At 48.9% G+C, this 26,660-nt stretch overlaps 2 protein-coding genes across 6 annotated transcripts in view; one reads left to right on the top strand and one right to left on the bottom strand.

The window, feature by feature from the left end:
- LOC103316931 (testis-expressed protein 47-like) overlaps positions 1–26,660 on the bottom strand; it is a 154,554-nt gene that overhangs the window by 98,927 nt on the left and 28,967 nt on the right. For both annotated transcript variants that reach the window (XR_004227463.1, XR_512628.3), the window contains exon 8: positions 20,255–20,310. The gene's annotated coding sequence lies outside the window, so the exon portion shown is untranslated. The remainder of the gene's footprint in view (positions 1–20,254; positions 20,311–26,660) is intronic.
- LOC100117265 (nephrin) overlaps positions 1–26,660 on the top strand; it is a 117,863-nt gene that overhangs the window by 64,321 nt on the left and 26,882 nt on the right. For all 4 annotated transcript variants that reach the window (XM_031928784.1, XM_031928783.1, XM_031928782.1 and 1 more), the window contains exons 4-5: positions 15,523–15,633; positions 17,943–18,149. In XM_031928784.1, the coding sequence (XP_031784644.1) occupies positions 15,523–15,633; positions 17,943–18,149 (318 nt within the window). The remainder of the gene's footprint in view (positions 1–15,522; positions 15,634–17,942; positions 18,150–26,660) is intronic.

Raw genomic sequence — 26,660 nt, 5'->3', positions numbered from 1 at the left:
TCCAGCGGAAAGGAGAAAAGAGCGCACACAGCCGCGTGTATATACAGGAGCATTGTGCAGGCTATGCAAACTCTCGATGTTCTCTCTCTCTCTCTCTCTCTCTCTCTCTCTCTCTCTCTCTCTCACTCTCTCTCTCTCGAACGTCGGTTAAACCAGCGAGCTCGCACTCGGCGCACAAGAGTTTTAAATCTGCTTTTTCTTCCCCCCTCCGCGCGTCGTGGCTCACTCCGGAGCGTTCTTCTACATAGCGTACTCGAGCTTTTTTCTTCCAGTTCATTCAGCTTTATGAGCTCCGGCGCAGCTTCTTCTTCTTCGAGACGGCGCGATACTCGAGGCTCATTGATGAATTCGCTTTCGAAGGGCAAAACAACGTCGTCGAAGAGAGAATCGAGGAGTCTTTACGTGTACATACACACAAGCCACAAATCGCGTCGCATCCATCGTCGAAAGCGCACGCATTTGCTTTTTCCGGTCAAATAATTGAGATTCCTCCTCCCCGCGCGTCCCTCTCATCAGGCCGATGGATTGCCGTACACGCTTCTCCTCTCCGTCTCTGCCATAGAGAAAAAAATATGTCGTCCGATGCGTACAGCAGCAGCAGTAGCAGCAGCGACGTTTCTCTCTTTCTATACGCCTCATTCCTTTTGCCCGGCACGTCGGATGCTTAAGTACACTGTGTTCTCTCTCTCTTCAGTCCTCTATACGTACATACGACGCAGCAGCTCTCGTATTATATAGCGATCGATCGTCCCAGTGCGCTTTACCAGCTCGTTCTCGCGCGCGCGCGCGCTATCTCCCTTCCCCTAGATATATACCTACATACCCCCGCACCGCGTTCCCGGATTCTGGAGCACGACGAAGAGCGGCTTTCTCCGAGTCAATATATGTCTAAGCGAAAGAGGCAGGATTTCATCGCAGGAGGGCATATTTTTCTAATTAGCGCGAGTTGCGTTTCAATTTATCGGCTCAACACACATACACACACACACGATCGAGTGGTTGGTTCGTTTTTTTTTAGATTTTTTCTTTCATCCGCTTCGCACAGCCGAGCGAGTGTACACAGGGGGAAAGAGAGGCTCCGCGCGAGAGATGAAGTGAAGCAACGGGGGCGAAGAGGCGGGCGATTTGTTCATTCGAATCACGCGCGCATTTTCGCTCCGGCCAAGAATATCTCCTCTCATTCAATATCAATTGTGTAGTGACGAGAATAGAATTGAAGATGCCGTCGGTGCGCGCGCGCGCTTCCGAGTGCTTCCTTAACTCGCTGCGCAGCCGTCGCTCTCCGCTGGAAAAATGATAAAAATGGAGAATAAACGCGAGTGCGCGAGTCGATCTTATTTCTCTATCTTGATGCGTCGACGCGCCATTTCCGCGATCGCCTATTAGCTATTGTTGTCGTCGAGTGTCGCGCCGCGGCGGCGGATTTCCATTTCAATTATAGCGACGACGACGCTTCTCGCGCGGAAGGAGAGAAAAAATAAATGATATCCTGCTGCCGTCGGGGGGAAAACACGAGATAAAGTGGCTTAAAAAGTGTCGAGGAGGATGCAGGGGAGTGCAAACGCTGTTATACGTCGAGAGAGAAGAAAAGCAGAGAGAGAGAGAGAGAGAGAGAGAGAGAGAGAGAGAGAGAGAGAGAGAGAGAGAGAGAGAGAGAGAGACGGAGAGGCGAAAAATATCGCGCGAGGAGAAAGGAAAACGCCGGGGGAAAAGAAAAGAGTATTAGGCGCCTCGCCACCTGCTGATCCACCCGACGCGAGCCACTCGCTTCCATTGTATATATATATATATATATATCTATGCTGAATGCGCAGGGACTCTTCTTCCGAAGAAGAGAAAGAACGACGAGGAGGCTTGAGTTCATCCGCGAGCGCGCGCATAAAAATGTACTCCTTAAATGCATGCTCGACTCGAAATCGACAATGCGGGCTCTCTCCCTGGCTTCTTGAACCCGGCTCTCTCTCTCTCTCTCTCTCTCTCTCTCTCTCTCTCTCTCTCTCTCTGTTGTTCTCGTTTGGCATTGCTTTTGCTACAACGGAGATGTATCGGAACTCATTTACTATAAAGGGAATGCATTTCTGGGATTCCCTTTCTGTGAAAATTAAACTAAGTCCTTCTTTAAATATTTTTAAGGAGCGCCTCTACGAATATCTCACATCGTTACCTCAAAATTATGTATCAACTAGATGATTCTACAGACACTAGAAGTGCTCAATATTACTACTTGTAAGAACTTATTCTATTCTAGTGAGACCTTAGGTTCGAATTATATTTTCCCGTGCAATACAAGGTGATATTGTACGTTATAATGTAGTTTATGTAGCTTAATATTTTAGTATTATCAGCATAATTGTAAGTCTAAGTTTAAATTGAAATTATATTATATTTATTATTAAGTCATGTTAAATCGCAAATTGATTGATCGCAAGTCGTCAAATCGCACTACGCTCTTTATAATATGCGAATCTGCGAGAGACAAGTTTTAATTCTGCCAAAGACATGCCAAATACCAATGTAATTGCCTTGCCATTGATTTGAAATTTTATTTTTGTAATCATTCTATGTATTGCTTACCTCGCCCCACGGCCCTTGGGCTAGAGCGTTAATAAATCTGTTATCATTCATTCATTCAAATCAAAACGCTCCTCAAGTTCTCCACATCATCCGTCGTGGAAAATCCAAATATAATCACCCGAGAATCGACGGATGATCAGAACTAACCCCTCCCTTGTATAAGACGCGGCGGAGGGTCCTTAAGCCGCAATAACAGCAGCGCGGGCGCACGCAAGGAGATAACCGCGGCTTTATTCTCCCGAACGCAAGCATAAGTACAGCAGCGCGGGCTCCGTAATTTTATTAGGACACAAAAGAGGCCCCTGCAGTTCTTCAGCTCCGCTTCTGCTTCTTGATCGTTGCAGCGGCGGCAGCGGTCTGAAGAGCCGACTGCGAGAACGAGGCAGAGAGGAGAGGAGAGAAGAGAGAGAGAGAGAGAGAGAGAGAGAGAGAGAGAGAGAGAGAGAGAATGAAAGAGAAGTGCATGAAAGCGCACGCCGGGGAGTTTGTAAGACTCTGTAAATTCAACTGGAGCATTCCCCGGAGCGAACTTTGTCAAAAGATCTCCACGCTGGATTATAATTTCTGTTAGTAGCTCCGCCACAAAGCGAGAGAGGAGAGAGAGAGAAAGGGGACTGTACCCGCTGCGCCGGCAGTGGAGGCGGCAAAGTACGAGAAGCCCAAGTAGTTTTGAGGTGGTATACGCGAGTGCACACAAGTGTAACACGACAGTGGGTCGAGAGAGAGAGAGAGAGAGAGAGAGAGAGAGAGAGCCGCAGCCAGTCGAAGTGCCAGTGTGTGTATACCTATAGCCGAGGCATTTCCGGCACGTACAGGCCTTCTCTCTATCGTCTGTCTCTCTCCCTCCAAGACGGGCCGGCAGTTCACGTTTACACACAGGCGGCACATACCTGCCGCGTATAGCGCCTTCCTCCGCCGGGGAGATACCGAACTTATCATACATCAGGCCGAGCGCGCGTAAATGCGCCCAACCGAGCGCGCGCCTAACTATGTATACACCTCGGCTGCGCGAGAAAGTCGATGCACTTAATATTATCCCGCTTCCCTCCCACCCTTCTTGATTCCAACAACTGGCTTTGAATTTTCAACGTCAATGATCGCCTTATCTCTGGCTGAGATGTTTACACCTATGCGCGCTTCGCCCTGCTCCTACATGTACACACTATACGTCGAGGAAGAGACTATACACGTTACATAGAATTCCACAAATAGACGTATTTATTTACGTCGCGGGCTGTTTTCCGTGGACGGACGGCGGATACGGCAAAAAAAGAGAATAAATAATTGCGCGCGGCCCTCGCGGGCAACGAGAACGAGAAAAAGTCCACTCTCGGAAAAATATTCATGGCCTGCTCTTATTTCTCGGAATATTTTTGCCCCGCGCCGACTCGTATACATATATACATGCGCAGGCTGGAGTGTCCGTATCCTCGGCAGCGCGCGTAGCTTCTCTCTCTCTCTCTCTCTCTCTCTCTCTCGACGACTACTCGAACGTTGAATTTCAATCGGGAACGGCCGATCGGAATGAATCTATTTATCTTCGTTCGCCGCAGCCATTCGGGCCAGCGGTATATTGCGGAGTAATTGAAAAAACGGCGCATTAGACGTGGTCGCCCACGCGACACGTGTCCGTGAAACGCAGTACACAGCAGGGGGAGAATAGATAACGACGCGCGCGCGCGTGGTCGCGCAAAAAAAAAAGCGGCGGGCGAAGATGGAAAAAAAATAAGGAGAGGACCGAAAACAAAGAGACGCCGTGAGCGGCTAGCGGCTAATGCCTTTCCGCCTACAAAGTGCTTTATTATATCGCCACATTACCAACTGTCTCGTTCGCTCCGTTCATGAATAATTTAGCCGCGCGCGGTAGCTCCTCTCTCTCTCTCTCGCGCGCTTGCTCCGCCTATTGGCCGCAAGCATACGCGCAGCAGACGAGTCTATCCTCTCTCCCTGTGATCTCCCTCATCCCCTATTTTCTCTTCTCGCGACCGCCTCTCTTTGTCTTCGAGCCATCTGCGGCGCTTCTGAAATTTAAATTTCTCGCCGAGAGAGAGAGAGAGAGAGAGAGAGGGAGACAGAGACGGAGTTTACACACTCGCGCGCGCGCCGGTGGCTCAAAGTGATTGTGTATATATAGCCCGTCGCGCGGGAGTGAAAAAACTTTGTTAGGCAGGATATGCGCGGGGGCGTATCCGTGACGGCGAGTTTAAGCCCCCGCTTTATTCGATAAAACCGCGAGGGGGCGCGGAAAGAAATGGAAAGTTCATCGACGTTGGAATGAAATATTGAAAAGTTTCCGCGAGAGCCGAGGCTAAACAAATTCGGACCGATTTTAACTTCACCGAAAGTTGTGCTGGCGTTAAAATGTTTAGGATTGAAAGTGGCGCAGGTATACGACGTCTACAGCTGCGGAAATAATCGTTTCGACAAGTTTTCACTGCGCGCGCCGCCGTTGGACAAAGCACTCTCCCCGAACTAGATTTTAATCGACGAGCCATTGGCTCGAAAAGAGCGAATATATATACACTCGAAAAAGCTGTCGAGAGCTTAATCGGCGCAAACCTCTTTGAGAGCTAAATTTCATCTCCGCCTCGTCGAGCCATCAAGTATTTAAGACAGTATAAATATTCAGCCGTGTATGCGCGGAATAATCGAAGCGTGAGATGGACCGATTTTGTTCACTGAGCATTGTTTTAGCCTGCGTTATCGCAACCTAAAAACTCGCCGGGCTAATGGCAACTATATTCGCTTTTACGGCGAAGAGTCCGAATGAAAAAAAAGAGAACTGAGAGGGAGAACGACGGCAGTAGCTGGAGACAGTAATTTGATTCACGGTTTGCCAGATATACGTATACGCGGCGCCGTCGAGTTGAGCGCTTGCGCGCGAAGCTATTACGACTATAACGCCATTCTTGCGCGTCTTTCAACGGATTGCACTCGCTCGCTTGAGCGCGAGAGATCCCTCTCGAGAAATTCTATATTACTTTTCTGAGTAAGAATCTCATTCGTTACAAGCTAAGTATGGGTGTTCATCCTGCCCTGCGCGACTTTAGAACTTTAGTAAGCTTCCCCCCTCTCTCTCTCTCTCTCTCTCTCTTGCCTTTTTCAAAGGCGAAACTTTCCGACACAATACCGAGCTTCCTCTCTGCTGCTGCACATTACGTCTCGTGTGTCTCGAGCGTTGTTATCTCGAAAATGTTCCTATCGAATGTGATATTCTTGCGAAACTCGGATAAGGAGATGTAGCTTTCTATATCCAGAGAAAAATCCTGACTACTGCCGGGTGACGGCGCATTCGTTGTCCGACCAAAGCTCGTGTTTTCTACTTATACATACCAGTTAGGTGACCCGTGAGGCTATGGCATGGGGTTTAAACTCGCGCATATTCGATCAAAAATTCACGACTTCTTTAATATTCAACGTATGCACTGATTTTATAAACGCGATTCCGCAACAATGGCCGTATGTAGATAGCTTTCAGGTTATTGAATTCTTGATACTTGAAAATGTCGCGCCCGATTGTGAGCGCCGGATCTACTTGGTAATTCATAAGAAGAACAACGTTGAAAAGGCCCGATGAATTACAAATTGTGTGTATATATCAATAATAATGCGCTCATAAAGCAAATCCCCCTTTGCGTATTCACAATCATTACGCTGAATTTTCATTTGAAATATTCTCGTTATTAATGATAACAACATAGCGATATAAAGCCCGGCTCTTCGAGTCATTGAACGGCGCAATCGCGCATTTATAAATGAAACCTCTTTTACGTTTTCGTGAGCGTTGCATTGAATTAATCACTAAATTTTGTCGTTCCTTTAATGATAACAATATAAGCGACATTTATAGAGCACAACAAATTAAGACAATATAGGAAGCGACCATGTATACACCCGAAATCGAAGAAACCATCACGACGATTGGCGTTATTAAGCCGTTAACGCGGCAGTTAGCCGAAGGTTGGACCTTCGAAGTCTCACGCCTGGCCGCAGACACCCATGCGAAAGCGCAGCGAGCAACAATAACAACAACAACAACAATGACGACGTCGAGGCCGAGACTCCTCTCCCGGCGCCTTCTCCCGTGTACACAACGCACCTTATCGAGACATCACGAGCTCCCTCCCTCCCTCCAAGGCTCCTCCCGCGCGTGTACGCACACGTCGCCGTTATGTTTGCGCCTTGAGTTTAGGAGGTCGTATACAGTATATATATATATATATATATATATATATATATATATATATATATATATATATACCTACTATACAGTGAACGTATACACACACGCGGCACACGAAGCTATGGTAATTTCGCGCAGAGCCAGCGCAGCACTAGCTAGATTTAGTTGCGCGACAATTGTGCACTCCGTTGCGTTTCGGGGTATACCGCGGCGGCTCTTGCATAGAGAGAAGCGTTTCGCTCGTTAGCGCCGGGAAGTTATACATCGATTGTCCTTAAGGAAAGCGGCTCACCGGGGAATTGTCGTGTTTGCCGACGACGCGGCTTGAAAAACAGTTTCCTCCACCTCACCCCCCTCGACCTTGTTAAGCGCTAGCGCGCCTCGTCGATGCATGTGAATGCAGTCGAGCTAAGGTGATTGCGCTCGGGTGTGTGTGTGTGTGTGTATCGGTTATGCGCGGATAATTGGATTTGTCGAAAAGCCGCACCGCACCGTCGGAGCCGGCGGGGGTGTAGGAAGCTTCTGTGAAATAATAAAGGACCCCTGCTTCCTCTCCTCGTTAGCGAAGCTTCTGCGCGCGCCGCGAGTTTTCTTTTTGCGCCTCGTTTTCGTAGACGACGACGACGACGACGACGACGACGATGAGGCCAAGGCGTCGCGGTTCAACGAAAAATCGTTATATGGCTTTGTGATCGTTTTATAACGAAGCGCTAGTCGCGCGATAGCTGCGTATTATAGCGCACGTCTTGCTGGGGCCTGCGCGGGAAATTCATCTTTACGAACGAGGTACATAACGGCGTCGTGCTTTTTCACGATGGGAATAATGATTGAGCCGGGCGTATATCTAGCGGGTTTTGTATACGAGAGGAAAACTCGAGACGCGTCGTCGCTCGCTGTTGTTGTTGTTCGGGGGAGATAAGGATTTCGAGAAAAGTTGGATTTTGCAAAGCTTCCGGCGGGGGGACAATTTAAAGTTCGACCCTAACTGAAAAACAAAGTTTCCTAATAAAATTTGCACAAGTCCTGTCGATTTTACTTCTTCGCACTTTGAACCAGTTTCCGCGTGGCACGCAAGCCAGTCATTGATCTCGATGAAACGTGATTATTACGAAGAGTGGATACATCGATATTATTATGAAGTCGCGGCGAATGAAGTGAAATGTACCGGCGATTTTGAAAATATGCGCCTGCCGTAGAAAATAAACGCTCCGAAGTTACGAAGTCGGCTGAGTGAAGGGATATTATTTCATGGCGTATTGAAAGATAACAGACAGCTCTCTCGATGCAGTTTTGCAGCTGGGGGGAGTTGATGGAGCGAATTTCAATGAAAACGATCGTTTTCGAAATTGAGCGTGAACGTTACATGTATGGTAGCGCTACGAAAGGTAACGTTTATCGCGTTACTAAAAATCGAAGGATGAAACGCACCGACTTCATAGATCGATTGACAGAAATTGATCAAAAAAAGTAAACCGAACATACATATCACTCGGCTCGAAAGCCGAGAAAAGCCACGCGCGAAGATGTCAACGAAAAAAAGAGGGCAGCGCGGAAGCAATAAAAACAAGATAGCCACTTGTAATTACAAAAGCAAGCAAGAAGAGCCGAGTTCTCGGCTGCTGCCTTTGGATTTCTCGTTTCCACTTAAGGTTCACCTCGCCAAGCGCAGCACCGCTCGGAGGGGGGCTGGATGGACGGACGCGCGCAAGAAAGAGAGAAATAGCGAGATTCGACCGCGCGGCTAACCGCTCCACGGTTGCTCTCGCCTCTTATTGTTACGGGAAAATTCAATAAGGTCGAGGAAAAAGGGGCAAACGGAGGCAGCGCGAGCTAGAGAGATCGAGCATTTATACGGAAGCTCGGCGGCGGAAGAAAAAGAGACCCGAGCAGTCCCGGTATTAAAATAGGCACCAAGTGAGATAGAGATGGAGAGAGAGAGAGAGAGAGAGAGAGAGAGAGAGAGAGAGTAAGAGAGAAAGAGAGAGGGAGGGAGGAATGAAAAATGAGAATACAAGCGACTGAAGAGAAGACGGAGCTTGTACATAGTTATAGAGAAGGCTGCGGAAGGCAAGCCTGTTAGAGCCGCGGGGCCACGGAACTGTCGAAGCAATTATTCTAATGGGCTTTTTGCTCGACGACTCTGACTGCAGCAGCGACGACGACGTCTCGAGTGAGGTTTCAGCGGGGACGTTGTTTCGCCCGATCCCCCGGATCGCCCTCGTCCGCTTCTCCGCTCCTTATCGGCCTGGTTTTCCATCTCCGTGTCTTCCTCCTCCTCCTCCTGGGCTCTCCCACTCCTTCCCGCCGAACGAATGTGCAAATCGACCGGACGCAAACGCTCTCCCTCCCGCCCGTCTGTCCGTCTGCCGAGCCATGCTCCGCCCGATCCCTAATCTACTTAGCTCTCTCGAGATCTAGCGAGTCTTGTCGACGTCTTCCTTCTCCGCTGCCGCTGCTGCTGTGTAATCTCGCGCGTTTCACTCGATGGAAATTTCACTGCTCTCCGCTGTCGGGCTCGAGCGATGACGGCGACCAGAGTATTTCATAATTAAGAGGCTTCCGGACGTGAACACGACTCTCTCGTCTCCTTGGATTATCCGACCCCTTTTTTCCATCTCTCCGACGCGATGCTTATACACTACTCGTCGAATCAGCTCGTATCCGCGTGCTGGACGATCGATTCTTCCCCGCATCGCCATTCGGCCGGGACTTAATAAACACCTGATTGAAAAGCTCCTGCGGCCACTCCCGCGCAATAATCGTTATCGCTATAGTTCATCTCCGGCGCCGGCAGTTTCGATCCAATAAAACGACGCTCGCGTGTCCTTCGATGTCCGCGCGACTGATTGCTCACGTGCTGCTCTGCTGCTGCCGTCTAATTCGACCACGACGACACGTAGCGCGGGATAAGCATTCGCCGCGCGCCGAGTCAAATGATCCATTTGATTTATGAGGCGGACGGGGATTCGCAGGATCATTTCATTTGCGCGCGGGAATCGAGTTTTCTCGCGCCGGATCCGTTTACCCTGAGCGCGCTCTCGCTTTCTTTCTCGCTCTCCCGTACATGATGTGGGGGGAGTGGCGGACGTTTGGAGAGAGAAAAAAAACTTCTGTTGATTAAGCCGGTTTATTCGAAGGACTGCAAAATGATCGGGAGAGAAAAATTCTCGGCTAAAATGTCGGCATTTTCGTGCTCGGTATCCGGCTACGTATAATCCAAGAACTCCTAAAATATTATTCCCTCTCTCCACCGTGTCCACACGAGGGTAAAAAATGCTCGGCCCGCGGCACACGAGAGCTGCCTAATCTCCATACGATGCTTTTAGCCGAGAGTAAACGCGAGGAGGATTCAGATCCGTGGAGAGAGAGAAAAGAGGCTCTCTCTGGAAGCGCAGTGTATCTACATCCCCCATTGTGGCCGGGCGCTAGAGCGCGGCCCACCGCTGCGCGGCTGACTTATCTATGGTCTATTCCTATTCAGCACTCCTCGGATGGAAACGGGAGGATATAGGCTCGCGCACCACCGCCGCTACTCCGCCGGCATAGCGAGATCCCGCTTTTCGATTAGGAATCACATCCTCCTCGGATTCCTTTCGCCTGAAGAGTAAGATAGGGAGAGAAGCTATGTACAATACACGCGCCTCCTTACATCCAGCCCTTATACATTACACCTTGACGGATTCCTATCTGCAAAGAGCCGTACGCTCGCGAACGAATGTGGGCCAACAAATCCACTCTCGGATCCAGCGCGCAATTTTAAAACGACGACGACCTTAACTCGGGCACGAACCTTCCCTGCCTCGGGAGAAAAGTTCTCCATATCTTTTTTTCTCACACAGAGACCTGATGCTGCTGCCACTGCCTCTTCTTCTTCTCCTCCTTCGTCTCTTTCGTCGCGGCTCTCTCGCCAGCTCGCGAGAGTTTTTCAGCTTCATAATTAATAAGACTCCTCTCGCTAACCGAGAACTTTCGCTACTTTAATAAAATTAAAATGGAAGATTTTCCGCCGTCCACCGGAACATCTATCCGGGAATCCAAGTTCTCTCTCGGCGAATATTGTTATACACGCTTACCCGACTCCATGAATTTCGTTCGTACACCCGGTTTCGTTTTTTTTTACTTTCTTTCGCTGCGGCGCAGTGCGAGATTTATTAAAATGCAGCTTGCGAAAGAAAAAAATGGAAGGACTTATCTTTTCAGCGCGCAGCAGGAGTGGCTACGCGCGCACGCGCGTACTCTGCGGTGGTAAGAGGTACTAAGAAATTCCGCGGAAATATGAATTTCCCTTTGATCAGGTTAAGAGCCTTTTGAGCGCGTATAAAAGCTCGCTCTGAAGTTTTGATTCTTTTGACTGCTTACGCGTCCATTCACAATCGTCGTTCGTGGTTTTTTGTACGCGCTTAATGAGCTTTCGCGGTCGCGATTGTCCTCGGTGACCGACTAACCAAGTCTCGCGAAAAGTAAAAACGCATACGCTGTACTTACGCAGGATTTTGGCATTAGGGATGCGATTGAAATTTAATTTAAGTTTTTGCGGGGAACGCGTGCGTGAAAATTAATTGAAAGCTTCGAAAGCGCATATCAGTGTATTAAACATTATATACATACCAACAACGTATCAAAAAATACAACATCTCGGGCCATTAGAACGTTAATAAAGCCATCAGGCTTATAGATTCGGCGGATTTCACGAGCGGGCGAGCGCGCCCGCGCGCGCCATGCGGATTAAATTTTTAACAGCGCGCTCACTTAATTGTCGCTTAATTACACGGGAAGTTTGATGATAACCCGGCGATAAGTTAATCAGCGCCCCATCTCGGCGGGCGCAGTAAAAAAGTGTCCTTATTTTTTTCTCCAAACTTTTCATTATCGGCGAGTGAAAGGGGGGAGTAGATGTCGTCGTCTCCCTCCTCTGATGATACACCCTTCCGAGATGAACCTAAATTCGCCCTCGGACCACCGAGAAAGACGTAGTCCGACCTCGCTATATATACGTATAACTCGGGGGGAGACGAGAAGAGAAGGATCAGACTTGCGGATAATCGCGGCGACGACGTTGATTAGAAGCGCGTCAAATGTCCCGCTTCACGGACGACGACTCCGCAGGCGTGTCCCGACGGAAATTCGGTATTTCAAGCCTAATAGCGCAGTGCTCGGGATGAATTTGCATCAGAGCTAGAGAGAGAGAAAGAACAGGCCAACGAGGCGTAGCGCGGCAAAGCACTTTGTCACGAAGGAGCTTAAATCGATTTAGTGCCGGCCGAGGCCTGCTGCCGCCCCCGCGTTTTCGTCGTTCCTCTTTCTCCGAGCTTACGAGCCTTTTTCTCTCTCCTCTGCTCTCAGTTACGACCGACGGAACTTTTGACTTTACAGCCGCCGCGGAGAGTGGCTCTCTCGTGCCTGGCGCGATGTTTATTCTCAGGCGGGGACGCGAACGGCCGAGTGGCGATAAGGTCCATTTTGTCGTCTTATACGCTACTTAATTTACCACCGGATTTATGAGGCCAAATCTCAATTAGCAGCGCGGGGCTGCTTCGTTGCGTTCCCACCGCACGCGCGGCGCTGCGAGTCCAATCGAATCGAGTTCAATCTGCAAACAGGGCCAATAGCGCCGCTGTTTGCATGACCGGCGAGATTGAAACTTTACGCGGGCGAGTAAAGCCAGCCCGAAAAGCAACGCTCGTCGAAACAAGCTCCTCTCTGCTGCGCACACACTTCTCTCCGTCGCGTCGTTCGCTGTACATACACACAAGCCCTATGCAAGATCGAGACGGGCTGCTCCGGCGCAAGTTGGGCCGTTATCGCCTCGGGGCTATCTCCCCTCTCTGGGGCCGGCTCCAATCAGCGATGTCAAGACGACGGCGCGAGTAGGACGACGACTCGCGGGGGGAAGGGGGTGCCGGCTACTTGGGCCGGATTAATCCTAATCGAAGGCCACCAGAAGCGTCGCTCGGAATCTCACCCACGGCATCTATATAGCGGCGACCTCGCGACGCGTTTATAGTGCAGCAGGCAGGCAGGCAGGTCGGCATTAGGGCGGCATGCGCGCACGTAAGATCGTATTATGGCAGGCCGGTCTCGTACACGCCCGCCGCCGTCGAGATGCCTCGAGACACTCCGACAAAGAGGCTTAAGTACACCGCATAGTTGGTAAACAAGTTAGAGCCAAAGTTTCCCCGCGCGCACGCGCATATACAGGGAGAGAGAGTTGAGCTGCCGCGCGCCACTGATATAACGAGATTTATCTGATCTACGACACGCCAGCCTCGAGAGTCATCAACCCCTCTCACGTATACGATATAATACACGAGGTGCGCACGATTCTTACTCGGATGCAAGTCGCGCTAATTTATACGAGAGCAAAAGATCGATTCGCGCGATAAGGTCACGTGCGTGCGTGCGAGCGGAAGGAAAGGGCACAGGCGCGAGAGAGATCGACGCCGGGCAAACAGGTGATAGACGGTAAACGCTGACCTTTTTGCGATAGCGCATTTCGCGTGATGGATGTTGAATCGGGATTGCGCGTGCCTGCTTATGTCTAGGCTGAACACACGGCAGGGGGATTTTTTCTCTCGCTCTCCACCGCCGGGATGAAAAACGATCCTATCGCGCGCGGCTCGTGCTGTAATTCCTCGTGTTGTGTTTTCGGCATAACACACGGCCGCGCCGAAGAAAAAACGAACGGGGAGTATCATATACGCGCGCGACGTTTGAGAAATGCTCCCCCGCATGAGAATCATTACTCTTTTTCCGCTTATAATAGCTCGACTACGCCGCAGTAGCGGAACCGAGAAGCGTTATCTCGACTCTGGGCTATACGTTCTTCTGTGTATCGACTAATGCTATCCCCCACGTTCAACAGTTTTAATCTAATCGGAAGCCGCTGCGATTTCTCCGCACTCTTTCGCAAACTTTGTCACCATTTCCAATTTACTAAAGTACTTAGGATGCGTTACTAGGCCTCTCTCTTTCTCCGGAACGGCCACGAATCACATTTGGCTTTGTTTGCGCGTATAACGGAATGTATACAGCAAAGTTTCGCGTCTGCCGTTACTCCGTGCTTCCGGATTCCCCTACGACGCGGAATTTCCGAAACAGCCTAACGACTTTCCGTATTTGTTCCCCCCACGCACACATTGTACGTTATATAGACTACGACGACGACGACGTGCAATCGGGAGCAGCGGCGTAAATTCGAGAACGGAAATTTACCCGCGGGGTTATTATTTACTCGTCTGTTTTGAATGTAATAACCAGTGTGTACACGAGGCTCGTCAGGGAAATAAAAATAGTCAACGGTCAACTTTGATTCGGGGCTAATTAGCCGCACGATTCTTGATCAGCGAGTTTCGTTTGTTTTCCACTATTTAGCCCCCTGTGTCGGAGACCGCAAGCAAACAGGGGGGTCGTGACAGTTTGACATTAATTGCGTTTGGTATTTAAGTTGCCGCGCTCGAAGCCGGCTCTGCGCGCCGCGATCGATTGTTCCGATCGGACTACCTAGCTTCGGCAGTAATGAAGTTTAATATGTACGTTGGATTTTTAAGGACGAAACTATCGGGCGACGCTAATGCGCTCACGAAGTTCCGGGCGAGCAGCTCGCAAGTTGTGCCAAGAATCTTACGCTCTGAAATTATCTATCAACTCAGCTTAAAAAATTAACCGACACTCTCGACGTCTGCGCTCGCGCGAGAAGCGCCGAGATCGCTTATACATGAACTTTGGAGGGCAGCGAGCAAAAACATCGCGAAGGGAGAGTCGCTTTGGGGCGCGTTCATCAAAGTCGTAATCGAATCCGACCATTACACATCCGCAGAGAGAGAGAGAGAGAGAGAGAGAGAGAGAGAGAGAGAGAGAGAGAGAGAGAGAGAGAGAGAGAGAGAGCGAGAGAGCGAGAGAGGAGATAGAGCAGAGCGCGTAACATTATCAATTACCGCACGCGCGGAATGCTCTCAATCAAACGAGCCGCGTAGGACGTAATTGCAGCGTGTCGCTCGGTCATTCACACTGCGCACGCATTCCGATTATACGCGCAGCTATACATAGAGCCGCTGCTCTGAGAGAAGTGATCGGCAGTCGCGCGAACAAAAGCCGGTATTCCCCCGCAGAGGCGCCATTATGTGTTTTTCCCCGAGCATAAACTCATTATCCGGCCATAGCGGCGGTGGCATTGTCATACTTTTTTCGATCGCGTTCGCTCTATAACCAGCGCAGCGTCGCTGGGATAGAAAAGAGCCCCCGCCTAACGACGCTTTCTCTCACTCCCTCAGTCACTTTTCGATTTGCCCTTCGCGAGCACGGCGCTTGTGTGTGTGTGTGTGTGTGCGTATGTATATATATACGCACGCGCGTGGTACTCGCAGGAGCGCACGGAGGACAAAATCGATTTCAGATTTCAATTTAATGCCATCGCGATATCCGGCCAGGCTCCATACGAGAGAGAGAGAGAGAGAGAGAGAGAGAGAGAGAGAGAGAGAGAGACGGAGCGAGGCCTAGGGGAGAGGTGGGCAAGAAAGACGGGCAATAGCAATCTAACCGTATACACACGTACGGGGGATTCGCAAGCGCGCACTCTCTCCAGCTCTCAGCGTGTTATCAGCTTTTCTCGATTGCCGCGAGAAGCGGAAGAGGGCACATATAGACGTGGGCCATTATCGCGAGGCCCGCGTTGATCATTCGCGGGTATGGAGTACGGATAGTATAGAGTAAGCGGGGAGGCAGTGGTACACGTAAATGACGCTCTTTTGTCGTTGCTCCTGTTGCAGTTCCGCCCCACAAGATCACGATACTGAACGAGAACGGCGTCGTCCAGAGATCGAGCGTTGGACCCTACCGAGAGGGGGACGACCTTAGGCTGCTCTGCGAGGTCCACGGTGGTGAGTACACCTCTCTATGTACGTATAGCTATAAACCTAATGCCGCAGCTCCTCTATATACACTTATTCTTCATTATAGGCCGGCCGGCAGCGAAGGCAGCTCTTATCTGCGCGCGATTGTCCTCTAGAGAGTTGCCGCCGTCATCGCTGCTGGCTTTTGCCGATAAATCCGCGCACTCTATATACCATGAGCTCGTACACTTTACTTTTTTCGCCCAGCTCTCTCTCTCTCTCCATTTTGTTTCGCGTCTTTTTATCGAGCGGGCTTATTGATTTTCGGATCAGCCGCGTGCTCTGACCTATATTTCTCAGCGGCGAATGATTCGCTGATGCGCGCGGACTTGACCGCCTTTACTTTATGCGCACGCGGCTGTCGGACAACAGTCTAAGCCTCTTCGTTCGCTGCTGCTCTATATTGTGGTTAATACTTTTTCCCCTTTTTAACCACCGGTTTCATTGGATTTAATTATCGCCCGACGTTTTTATTGCCTTTTTCATTTCCTTCATATCTGTGATTTCGGGGAAAATTCACTCCGCGCAAATGAATATTATACACCGCATAATGGTGGAATGATATACACGTTTTTTGGTGAAAAGTATATGATGAGAATGAATACTTAGAAGTCAGATCAAAACGTAATTGGAAACCGAATAAGCACGGCGGGCATAAAAATTAATTAATTTCACTGAAATTCCGTTACCCCGAATTCATCATCGCGATGGATCCTTCGAAAAATCGTAATAACGAGATCAAATATATCAAATTAATCAATCCCGATTGAAATGATAAAGGCAAAAATTAATTGAGGATGGCTATCCGAATTTCAATAATCTCTTCGAGCGCGACGCGGTACAGAAAATATAATAAAGAGCTCGCGCGCCCTTTACGAGCGATCGGAATTTTTCATTAATACAACAATAATACGCTCGAGGTCGCCCGTGCGATGGCTTCTTTTTACGATTCTTCATTGATTCGGGCGAGCGCGTGAGGCCTCGACGCCGCAATTAGCGGCGATTTTACGATTTCCCCGGGCAGCGTCGGTGTACCGGTATACCTAATACCCGAGCCGCGCTAGCGCGTATACGCGCGTCACATTAAACCTCCCTCCACTATAGCGTCCGATATATAATTAGCGAGACGGCCCTTCCGCGCTCGCACAGCCTCATAATCCGGAATAAGCTCGCGCGATTGTCCGAGTTTTACGATTAGCGCAGTATCGGTCAGCTGCGCGCACGCGGAAGTCGGCTGCGGCGGTGTTTTGCATTATTGGAAGGGCGAAAGGCTGCTCCGAGAAATTATTTATCCGACGAGTTCGTTTTTACGAGCTACGCGTGACGCGATTTTACTCACGTCGCGCCGCGATCGTGATCGAGTTGGTCAATGTGCGCCACGATTCGTTCTGAAATAAACGACAGCTCGAATGCCTTGTTTATGCTCGGAAAAACTAAAATGAAAAAAAGAACGGTAGGATACGAGTCGAAGGGAATTAAACAATTTTTACCTCTTCTCTTTCCGACGAGCCGGAGAAATAGGCTTTAAAGTTTTAAAGATAATAAAGGATAATGCTCGAGACTATAAAAATGATCGACGTAATAAAATTACAGCATAATCGTGTAGGGCATGAACGGAGCTCGGGCAATTGACCTAATTTCGAAGCTCGTTATCACAAGAGGCAAAGTTGAGATTTCGGTTCTCAAATATTGTCGTCTTTCGAGTCTCGCGAAAACGATGCCACTTCTAAATACTACCGAGTCTAGTCTCGGCACTTGAGAACTTTTCATGAGTAATAACAATCAAAGTAGCGTTAGTTCTGATTTCCAACGAATTTCTGCGAGAACTTATATATTACGCAGTCTGAAATTCGAAAATCACAACGGACTCTCCCCTTTAACAAAGCCAATGACATAATTCCAGAAAAAAGGGATCTCACAAAGCACGCTCAAAAATAATCGGAACTCATGCAAATACGGGCTCGAGCACAGCAGTACTAATAAAACTAGTCATTCCCCCCTGGAGAGATTATCATCGCGCCACAGTTCTTAATGAAAAATAGCCGCGGCGAAGCAAAGCTCTCTCTCTCTCTCTCTCTCTCTCTCTCTCTCTCTCTCTCTCTCTCTCTCTCTCTCTCTCTCTCGGCGGCCCATCTTTCGCTCGAGCGCACAGCAGGTCAAATCCGCGCAAAGCCATTTTGAATTACGCGCGCGATAGCCAAATGAAGTGGCCGACACGCACGGCGGCACCGAAAGAGAGCAAAAGCGAAAGGGAGACAGAGCTTCGGTGAGATTGACGGGTGGCTGTATCGTTACAGGTAAGCCGACGCCGACGATCGGCTGGTACAGGAACGGCAGGCCGTTGAGCAATGAGAGCATCAGTGACCAGCGAGAGGGCGTCGTGCGGGCGGAGGTAGCCCTGAAAAACCTCGGCCGCAAGGACGTCCAGACCGAGCTCTCCTGCAACGCCACCAACAACAACCGCTCGCAGCCGCTATCCAGCAGTGTGCGCCTCGACATGCATTGTAAGTGTATACGTGTATTCTTTTTTATCTCCAGCTGCTGCACACCGATACATAAACACACGGAGACACGAGGACATCGAACCGAAATTATTGCCGAATCGGACGGAACTGCGGGATCTCGGTTTCCGAGCCCGCATCCGTTCGACTCTTGTTTGGCTGCTTTTTCTGAGGCTCTGTTTTTTTTTATCCCCGCAGGACCAACAGTGTCCGCGTCTGCTCGGAGGGATATGGCAGGGCGACACACACGCGCGTGCGTTTTTTTTCCGCGGCGTCGATTTATCGGTGGTTTATCTCGATCGTCGAATTGTTTTTTTTTCTCATATCTATATATCTATATATGAAAAACAAGGGGGGAAACGCGCAGGCTGCCGAAACGTTTTATTAGGAAACGCGCGTGACCGACGGCTGTTTTCACTGTGAGTTTTTCCCCTGCCGGTAAACATGCGCTTTTACGCCAAATTTCGAATGCAAAGCGCTTTTTCACCCACCGACAATGCGCGTTTTTCGGCGGTGCAGCGAGTTTGAGGCACACACGCGACGGGCTACTCTTTTTTGCAAATCGCGCGGCGCTTTGTCGCTCGCGTGCGTCATTAGAGAGCTGGAAGCGTTCGGAATAAAAACGACGGAAAAAAGTTTTTTGTTTTGCCTTTCAATTCCGCGCACAATGTGTGTCGTCAGGCTCAAAATACACGCGCGCGCGTCAGGAATAAACGGAAAGTTTCGCTCTCGTTCTGCGTAATATCGGCGAGGAATGAAAAGCGCTTTATCGTCGGAATTGTGAGTTACACGCCATCGTCGGCGTTTGCGCATTTCTTTTCCACGACGTTTATATTGGGCCCCCGTTGTCTCTGCGTTATTCGTAAACCCTGCGCACGATCGATCACGCTTACGCAGAGCTGCTCGAAAAAATTCCCGACGTTATAATAAACTTCGCCACAATTTTGCATTAAAAACACCGGCCACCGAGAAATTCCGAGGCTGTCTTCTTCTTTTTTCTTTACACGAGAGTGGAGAGCGCATCAGCTGGAAAAATGAAAACTAACTCAATTATTCGCAAAGTATACTTAATTCATTCGTTTTAAATTGCAAGGAACTTGAGTATAATTTAAGCAGACGGCTTTAGCATTTCAGCGCGAAAATTCGCTTATTCCAAGAGAGAGAGAGAGAGAGAGAGAGAGAGAGAGAGAGAGAGAGAGAGAGAGAGAGAAAGAGAGAGAGAGAGAGAGAGAGAGAGAGAGAAAGAGAGATAGAGAGATAGAGTGAGAGAACGCTCGGCGGAGAGCGGACGCCGCTCGAGAGCAGAAAAATTTTAATGGTACGACGCCGAGCGCTTGCTCGCGCACGTTCATTAAAGCTAGGTTTGTATAATTGACATTAATACGCGCGCGGAATACGCAATTATTATGCATGAGCGAGATCGAGCCGATTTTTCGCGTATTAAATTATTATTATTATTATAAAATATACGCGGCACACGCAGTCGCCTCGCGAATTCCGTCGAATATTGAAGTGTTCTCTCATCAAACTTAAATAATCGCCGGCAGCGCGGCACACGTAATTCCGATCTCGCCGCCGCCGGAATCCATTATGGAATCGACGGAGAAAAATGCTATAAAAGCTCACATGCGTGCGTGCACTCGCTGCTAATGTAAGAGAGGGACAACGCGCATGCTAAAAACGCGAGCTCTACTACGTCGATGTATAAATCAAAACGGGCTGTCGCACGAATTTCGAGTGGGCGATTCGGGCAAAAAAAAAAGAGGTCCGATGCTACGCGCGACGAATCAAGACGGACGACACAATTTGCCCGAAGTTACGCTCGGAGGGATTCTCTACTCTCGCACCGGATTCCCCGCGGGTGTTTTGCATGTCTCGCGAGGCTCGTGTGGTGACTGTGTGTGGGGGGAGCTAGCACACTGCCTGGCGACGATCTCCACAAATGGCCCTACGCATGTAATAGTCGGTGAAATTGCCGGGGTTGTTCTTTTTCCGCCGCAGTTTCAGGGTTTTTCAGGCGCATTGTTCTTCGCATATTGCATATTACGGTGTATATATAGAGAACATTATGATGTTATATACGTAAATTAAATCTGTGCAAAACTCACCGACTACAGCTGGGGAAGGTTCTGCGGCTGTGTATACTGTCCCGATAACCTGTTTTCTGGAACACATAGGAAAACAAAGTTTTTAGAATACACTTATACACGGCATAAATAAATCAGCATTAATGTTTGCGCAATCTTATACGCGCACAACGCTATCGGAGGAATGAAAAAGCTTTAACACCGCACTATTATATGAATTAATTATTTAGTGCGACTCTGTGTGCGCCGACATATTTATAGATGCGTGGACGGTGGCTATAATTACGCAGCCTGGAAAAAAACTATAATAAATACACGCGTGATGTGAGCCGTGAAAAAAAAGCACGCGAAGCGTATATGAAAAGGCTCGACGTTATGTGTCGTAAACTTTGATAAACTTCAGAGAAACAGATTGCGGATTCATGGCAAAAAGAGAATGTCGCACACAAATGAAAAAACAAAACAAACAAAATCCGTCGCGGCCAGAAACGGGGAATAAATTGGTTCGGGTTATCGTCGAGGAGATGTAAACTACGAGGGAAAGTAATGAATAAATTAAAACTTTTTCAACGAATTTATTCTCGGCAAAGACAAGTTAATTAATTTACATATTTCAATTGCAGCCAGAGGGAGAGATATTAAAATAGACTTACTCTCCGGCATAACGGCTGGCTGAATCCACGAAGCAGCGGAGCCGCGTACGCGTATAAGCGCGTCGAGCGCGGACTTATCAATTCGTTCGGAAAATAAGGGAAAAAAGAGGGTGTTCAGCCGGAAAATAAAATAAACAGGGAACAATGAAGTTAGCCCTTACGAGAGTGCGCGCGGGCGCGCAGTTTTAAAAAGTTGTCGGCGGCATTTTCACGGGATTTACGCTAGGCGGCCGCGGTGAAGCAGCATATAACGACGCGCCACGGGAATAAAAACGCAAGAACCGTCGCTGGCTGCTGAGGATCTCGCAGCAGCAGCAGGTTGAAAGGAAAAAAATGAAATCCCAGGCGCAAAAAGGAAAACAATAAACGAACGCGAAAAAAAGAAATAACAAGCTTGAGCGTGCAGCGCGCGCGGCAGCAGAAAGAGGGAATCCGGCGCGGCAAAAAGTCCGAAAGGGCGAATGAAAAAAATCGCATTAAGCACCTCGGCGGCGTGTGCCGCGCGTAATTAGTATGCATGCGCGCGCGTGGCCGTTACCTGCTGCTGCTGCAGCCGTAGCGCAGCGATGAAATTTTCGCGCCCAGGATTCAGCGAACGTGGAGCTTTTTTTTAAGGCTGCCGAGGCGAAAATAGCCCCCCGGTCGAGCGGAGGAAACGGGAATGCGCGAAGTCCAGAGCGAGCAACAAGCATATAACTCGTCGGGCAACATTGGATGCCCCCTCGGTCGTCGCTCGGCAGTTGTAGAAAGCTCGAGGAGGAGCCGAGGAATGCGCGCGTCCCAGCTTATAAGCTCATCAAAATTCCGCTTTACGCCGGGAGCTGACCCAGTGCTTCTAGTTTAGCCACAACGCGACCACAGTCGACGGAAGCCAAGCTCGTCGAGACGTGCACCTACCGGCCGATGCGTTTTGAATTCACCAGCGACTGCCACCACTACTGCCCAGACTGCACTAGTGCTCGCAAGGAGAAAAGCACTCGCAGCAGCGGCGCATATGCATGCAAGTGCCAGAACCCCGCGCGCACGAGTTATATAGGCTTGTTCGCGAGAAGTTAAATTCGCGGCGCAGCGACTCACTTTGCGGTGCGGCAGCACCTACTTTCGCGAGCGCCCCCGAAACGACTCTCGAAAAGGCTACCTACTGCGCCAACTCCTCAAGGAGTTCAAGCTAGATTCTGAAGATGTTTGCAGTGCCCGCGGAATCTTGCTCGCAGCGCGCGATGGAATCACTCGGCCGCAGTTAAAACGCGCAGGCATACTGCCGGCATTTCGATTCGGAACCGCAGCTCGAATGAAAGCAAATTATCGATGCAGATAATGGACCTCGCGAGTAGATTAGATAAAAGCCCGCGATGCCGAGTACGCGCGGAACTCGCCGGCGCGCTGATGATCAAAATCGAAATGGAAACTATGCGCGAAATGTGGCGGCCGCCGATACGTCCGACTGCGCCCGGAGATGGATCCGGCTTTCCGTTTTCAACTTTTTAATTACTAGCTCTGCGCTTTGTGAAAAAGGCTTTTTATTTGAAATCTAAAATACCCGAATTTCACTGCGAACATATTATAGTACATACGAAGTGCACATCGGTCAGAGTTATACAGTTGAATCGATGTGGAAACTGCGGGCTTTTATCGAAAAACATTACTTTTTTGCTGTGCCTCTGAGCGTTTAAATCGAAATAACTGATGTAAATCTCTGGAAAAGCCATATCGCCAAAAGCGAAGCTCTTTTGACGCGTCTATCGCCCTCAAAAAATCAGTCTTTCTTAAATAATCAAGATACAGAGATTTCGCTATGCTCACATTTCAAAGGGATAGTCGATCAGCCGAGCGAATAAACCAAATGAAACAAAAAAAAAAGATAAAAAAAGCGTATCGGCATTGAGCGTTTCAATTTTTCTATCGTACACTGCACACACGTCTCTCGTTAATGGACGGCAGGAAAAAAGTGCGCGCAAAAAGGAACGCTATAATCCGCTCAAGTGTAAAATTAAAAAAAAAACTCTTCCGAAATAAAGTCCCTGTTATATAGTCGATATTTACTGGCACTGCACAGAAGCGGACGTATATAATCCTCTTTTTATTTTAAACCTCCGAGATTTTAATGCATAAGAGTTAGATCCTTTAAAGAAGATGCTACACTAACGGAATAAAGTTTCAAAGTTCGGCTTACTTATAGCTGTTAAAATATGAGAAAGACTTTCGGTTCAGTCAAACGGGCGAGAATTGATAAGCCCACAGATATAGGTATATGCGCTAAGCAATAATTCATTATTAACGCTTTAATTTTTTAGCGTAATAGATGCAGCGCTTGATTAAAAAGTTGGCTGAACCCAAAAACTCAGCCCTTAAGAAACAAATCATTTTGAATGAGTAGTTCACAGAGTGCGCAGCTGTTCTCCTTTGTGCGGAACAATATCAATGTTTACACGATCGAACTGCATTATAAATTTTAGCAGTCCAGTCTCAGCCGCAGCGCCAGTTTTCCGATAATTGATAAATTATTCCTTCGTGTTTGAAGGACAAACAGCTTGAATATTTACATCGCTTGCAACAACGTGTTTTCAATTTACCTCGGAGCTGCCGCAGTTGTAAACGGACTCTATATTCCTTATTATCCTATACAAAGTACTTATATTCGAAGCAAAACATTACCTTTTCCATACTTTTCCGTCGAGCACGAATAAATCTTCCTCCATACGTTTGCCGTACGTAACATTCTCGAGAACGGCATTTTTTCGCAGAAAGCAAAAATCGCTTCCAAGAAAGAGACAGGCTCGCGAAGAATATTCGCAACCCAGTTTTCGCGATGCAAACAACATACCTCGAGAAAAAACCTCACGCACTATATACGTACTCTCTCGCGCCTCATTTTACGACGCCCACTTACCATTTCGTATTTTCCTTAAAGACCTCTAGTCGAAAATAGCGTCTGCGCAGGTGGTTCGCAAAAATACGTATGGCCCCAAATTCTTCGAATTTCATTATAGCAGCGCGAATAGGGGAAATACGATCCGGCGATCAATTACTCCGGCGAACGGGTGCGAGAATCGCTGAAAACGAGAGGCGAAAGCAAGACACACGTACGTGCGCGAGCGAGAGTATACGCGTAGTCCGTGGCGCATGCGAAATCGCTCTCACAGGCAATTAGTGACGGGATCGGAGGGAATCTTAATAGACGCTTCGTCGATATGCGCTCAAGCATGCGGCCGCGCGTGCGGGAAACGGAGAATATCCACGCGCTCGCACGTGCAAGTCTAAACACAGCGCCTATTTCCCTCTATTTCTCCTCTGTACAGCACAGTAAGCCGCGGATGGATTTTCGGAGGTGGCCGTGACAGAGGGATGAAGCTTAGCCGGATATACATACGTCTATCTATGCGCCGTAAGCTCTCGCTCTATCTCATCAACGGAGTTCGGCCGGTTTTCATTCGCTTTGCAATTCAAACGCAGCCGCAGTCGTACCGCCAAGAAATCCCTGCAGTCTCTCTATGGACAGACGCGCGTATGCGAGCCAGCCTCTCTTTCTCATACTCTAACACTTTCCCAAGCCATCGATAACCGCCCGGGCGCAAATGAGTTTCGCTGGAAATATTTTCCGTGCTCGCGCGCGTGATTAATGCGGCGCCGCGTTATGAATGGGAAATTATTAGGTGCGCCCCGCGTAATTGAAGATAATGGCCCGCGGAAAAATAGTAATATTCATTAGACACGGCGCGCTATATTGTTTTCAGGATAAATCCTCGCGTCTGCAGCGCGCGCGGAGGGAGCCTTTTTTCCCGGGCCCTTTAATTTGATTAATCGACGCCTGCATTAGTCGCGGTTAACGCTGCGCGCGCGTCTGTGTCTATTTTTCAAGTCCGCCGCGCGCTACTACTATTTTTTCGCTTAGCGCGATGTATGGTGCGAGCTCACCCTTCTCCTCCCCGCGGCCTCGTTAACGCCGCGATAAAAATGTTTGAATACTGCATCTTGTAACATGTTTTACTTTACAGCTCCGCGCGATAGTAAAAGCAGCCAGAGAGAGGTGGCCCTGATTTTATACTCGAGACCGAGCGGCCGTATAAAATACGAGCGAACACCTCAGCAAATCCGAAAACTGTTAAAACACGCTCTCTCCCAGCCCATATATATCCCCGGACCGGCGCTGCGCGCGCTGCAGTCGGAGAGAATTTCAAATTCAGAATCCGAAGCCAGCGTGTCGCACACTTTAGAAATACACACAGACAGAGGCGCGTGTACATAGGCGCCGCGTAACACGTCGCAATGCAAGCGGAGCCGGGAAGATTTAAAAATTCCTCGAGAGAGGATCGCTTCTCGCGCTCACGTTCTTATAAAGTTGGCCGCCCGCTCGCTCGCGCCTGCCGGCCGGAAGTAAGTTACGAGTTCGTTGAGATTCATTGCCACTAAATTATGTAATAAACTCATATTCGAGAAGCGCCGGCCCGACAGTAACATTATCTCTCTCTCTCCGAGAGCGAAACTTGTTAAGGATAATGTATCGCCGACTCTAAAAAATTCACGCGCGAACGTAACCTTTTTCCGCGCGAGCGAGAACAACGCGGCGAAGGAGCTATCTACATACCGTCGAGGAAGTATAAGCAGTCGGCTCGGCGATTAGTTTCGATGTTATATACGACTCCGCGTATGCATATACATATACACAGACGGCTGATTTATCTGCCGGTTTTCAGGCCATATAGTTAGGAGGACGCGCGAGCCGAGTTGCATGATGGGCTCGCATAAGCCAAACTTTATCGCTACTCCCATCGGTTAGCAGCGCCGCCGCACGAGCAGCCATCAGAGAAAATTTCCGAATAATGTATAATATCGTAAATCTCGACGTGCTCGCGGGGCAGCGGCATACACGCGAAACCTGAAGAATGTTTATGCCTTTATTAATGCGGCCGACAAAACGCCCGTATCCTTACATGTCTGTCTCCGATTCCCCAAAAATTTTCCAGTTAAAAGCGCGATGAGTATAGCCGAGAAAAATTCAGACCGCGATCTCAGATAGACTCGCGAGCATGTTCAATAAATGTCCCCCAGCGCGCATTGCGAATTAATAATGAACGGCCTCGTCACAAGGGCGAGAGCGGCTTATCTCGGCGACGCTGTCGCGTACGTGCACGAGTATAAAAATCGACGCCAGTCATCACGCGACGTATGTACGTACACCGCCGATATTTAGTCGGGAAAGAGTTGCGAGGCGTGCTCGGCTGGTATAGTTTAATCAATTTGGCATTTCTAGCGGAGCGTTTGCGGATGTGTCCTCAAAGTGTAATGATAGGTTCGCGCATTAGGGATCTTACCGATTGAGCGACCGATGCATTAACGAGCTATGAAAAATGAAGCGTGGAGAGAGATTTGTGTATAATACAGTACCGTCATTATTGGCCTGTTGATGACGCGAGTTTCTTTCATACAGTGATTTTTGGACGATTATACCGGTTGGCTTTTGTTCAACTGGTTGATTGTCTTTTTTTTTGACGGATCGCGCTGTGCCTCATTTTTCATGCTCGATCTTAATGCCAGTGTAATTGCCGCTGTGATTGATAAAGCGCGTCACGAGCGGAAAATCCGCCGATGAGCCGAGAAACGACGTTATGCTTATGAGGTAAAAATATTTGGTTTGTGTATAATAACGCGGGAAATATAGTCGGCAGAATAGCGAGCTTTAAAAAGCTGTCGGGCTAAATCAGATATGTACTCTGGAGAACGATATTAGCTGAAACGTATACTGAGGTTCAATTTAGTCAATTTATTGCTTTTTT

Source organism: Nasonia vitripennis, chromosome 4, assembly GCF_009193385.2.
Source record: "Nasonia vitripennis strain AsymCx chromosome 4, Nvit_psr_1.1, whole genome shotgun sequence".
NCBI classification, from domain to species: domain Eukaryota; kingdom Metazoa; phylum Arthropoda; class Insecta; order Hymenoptera; family Pteromalidae; genus Nasonia; species Nasonia vitripennis.
The sequence above is the reverse complement of the archived record's forward strand: the minus strand, read 5'-3'. Positions and strand labels throughout refer to the sequence as shown.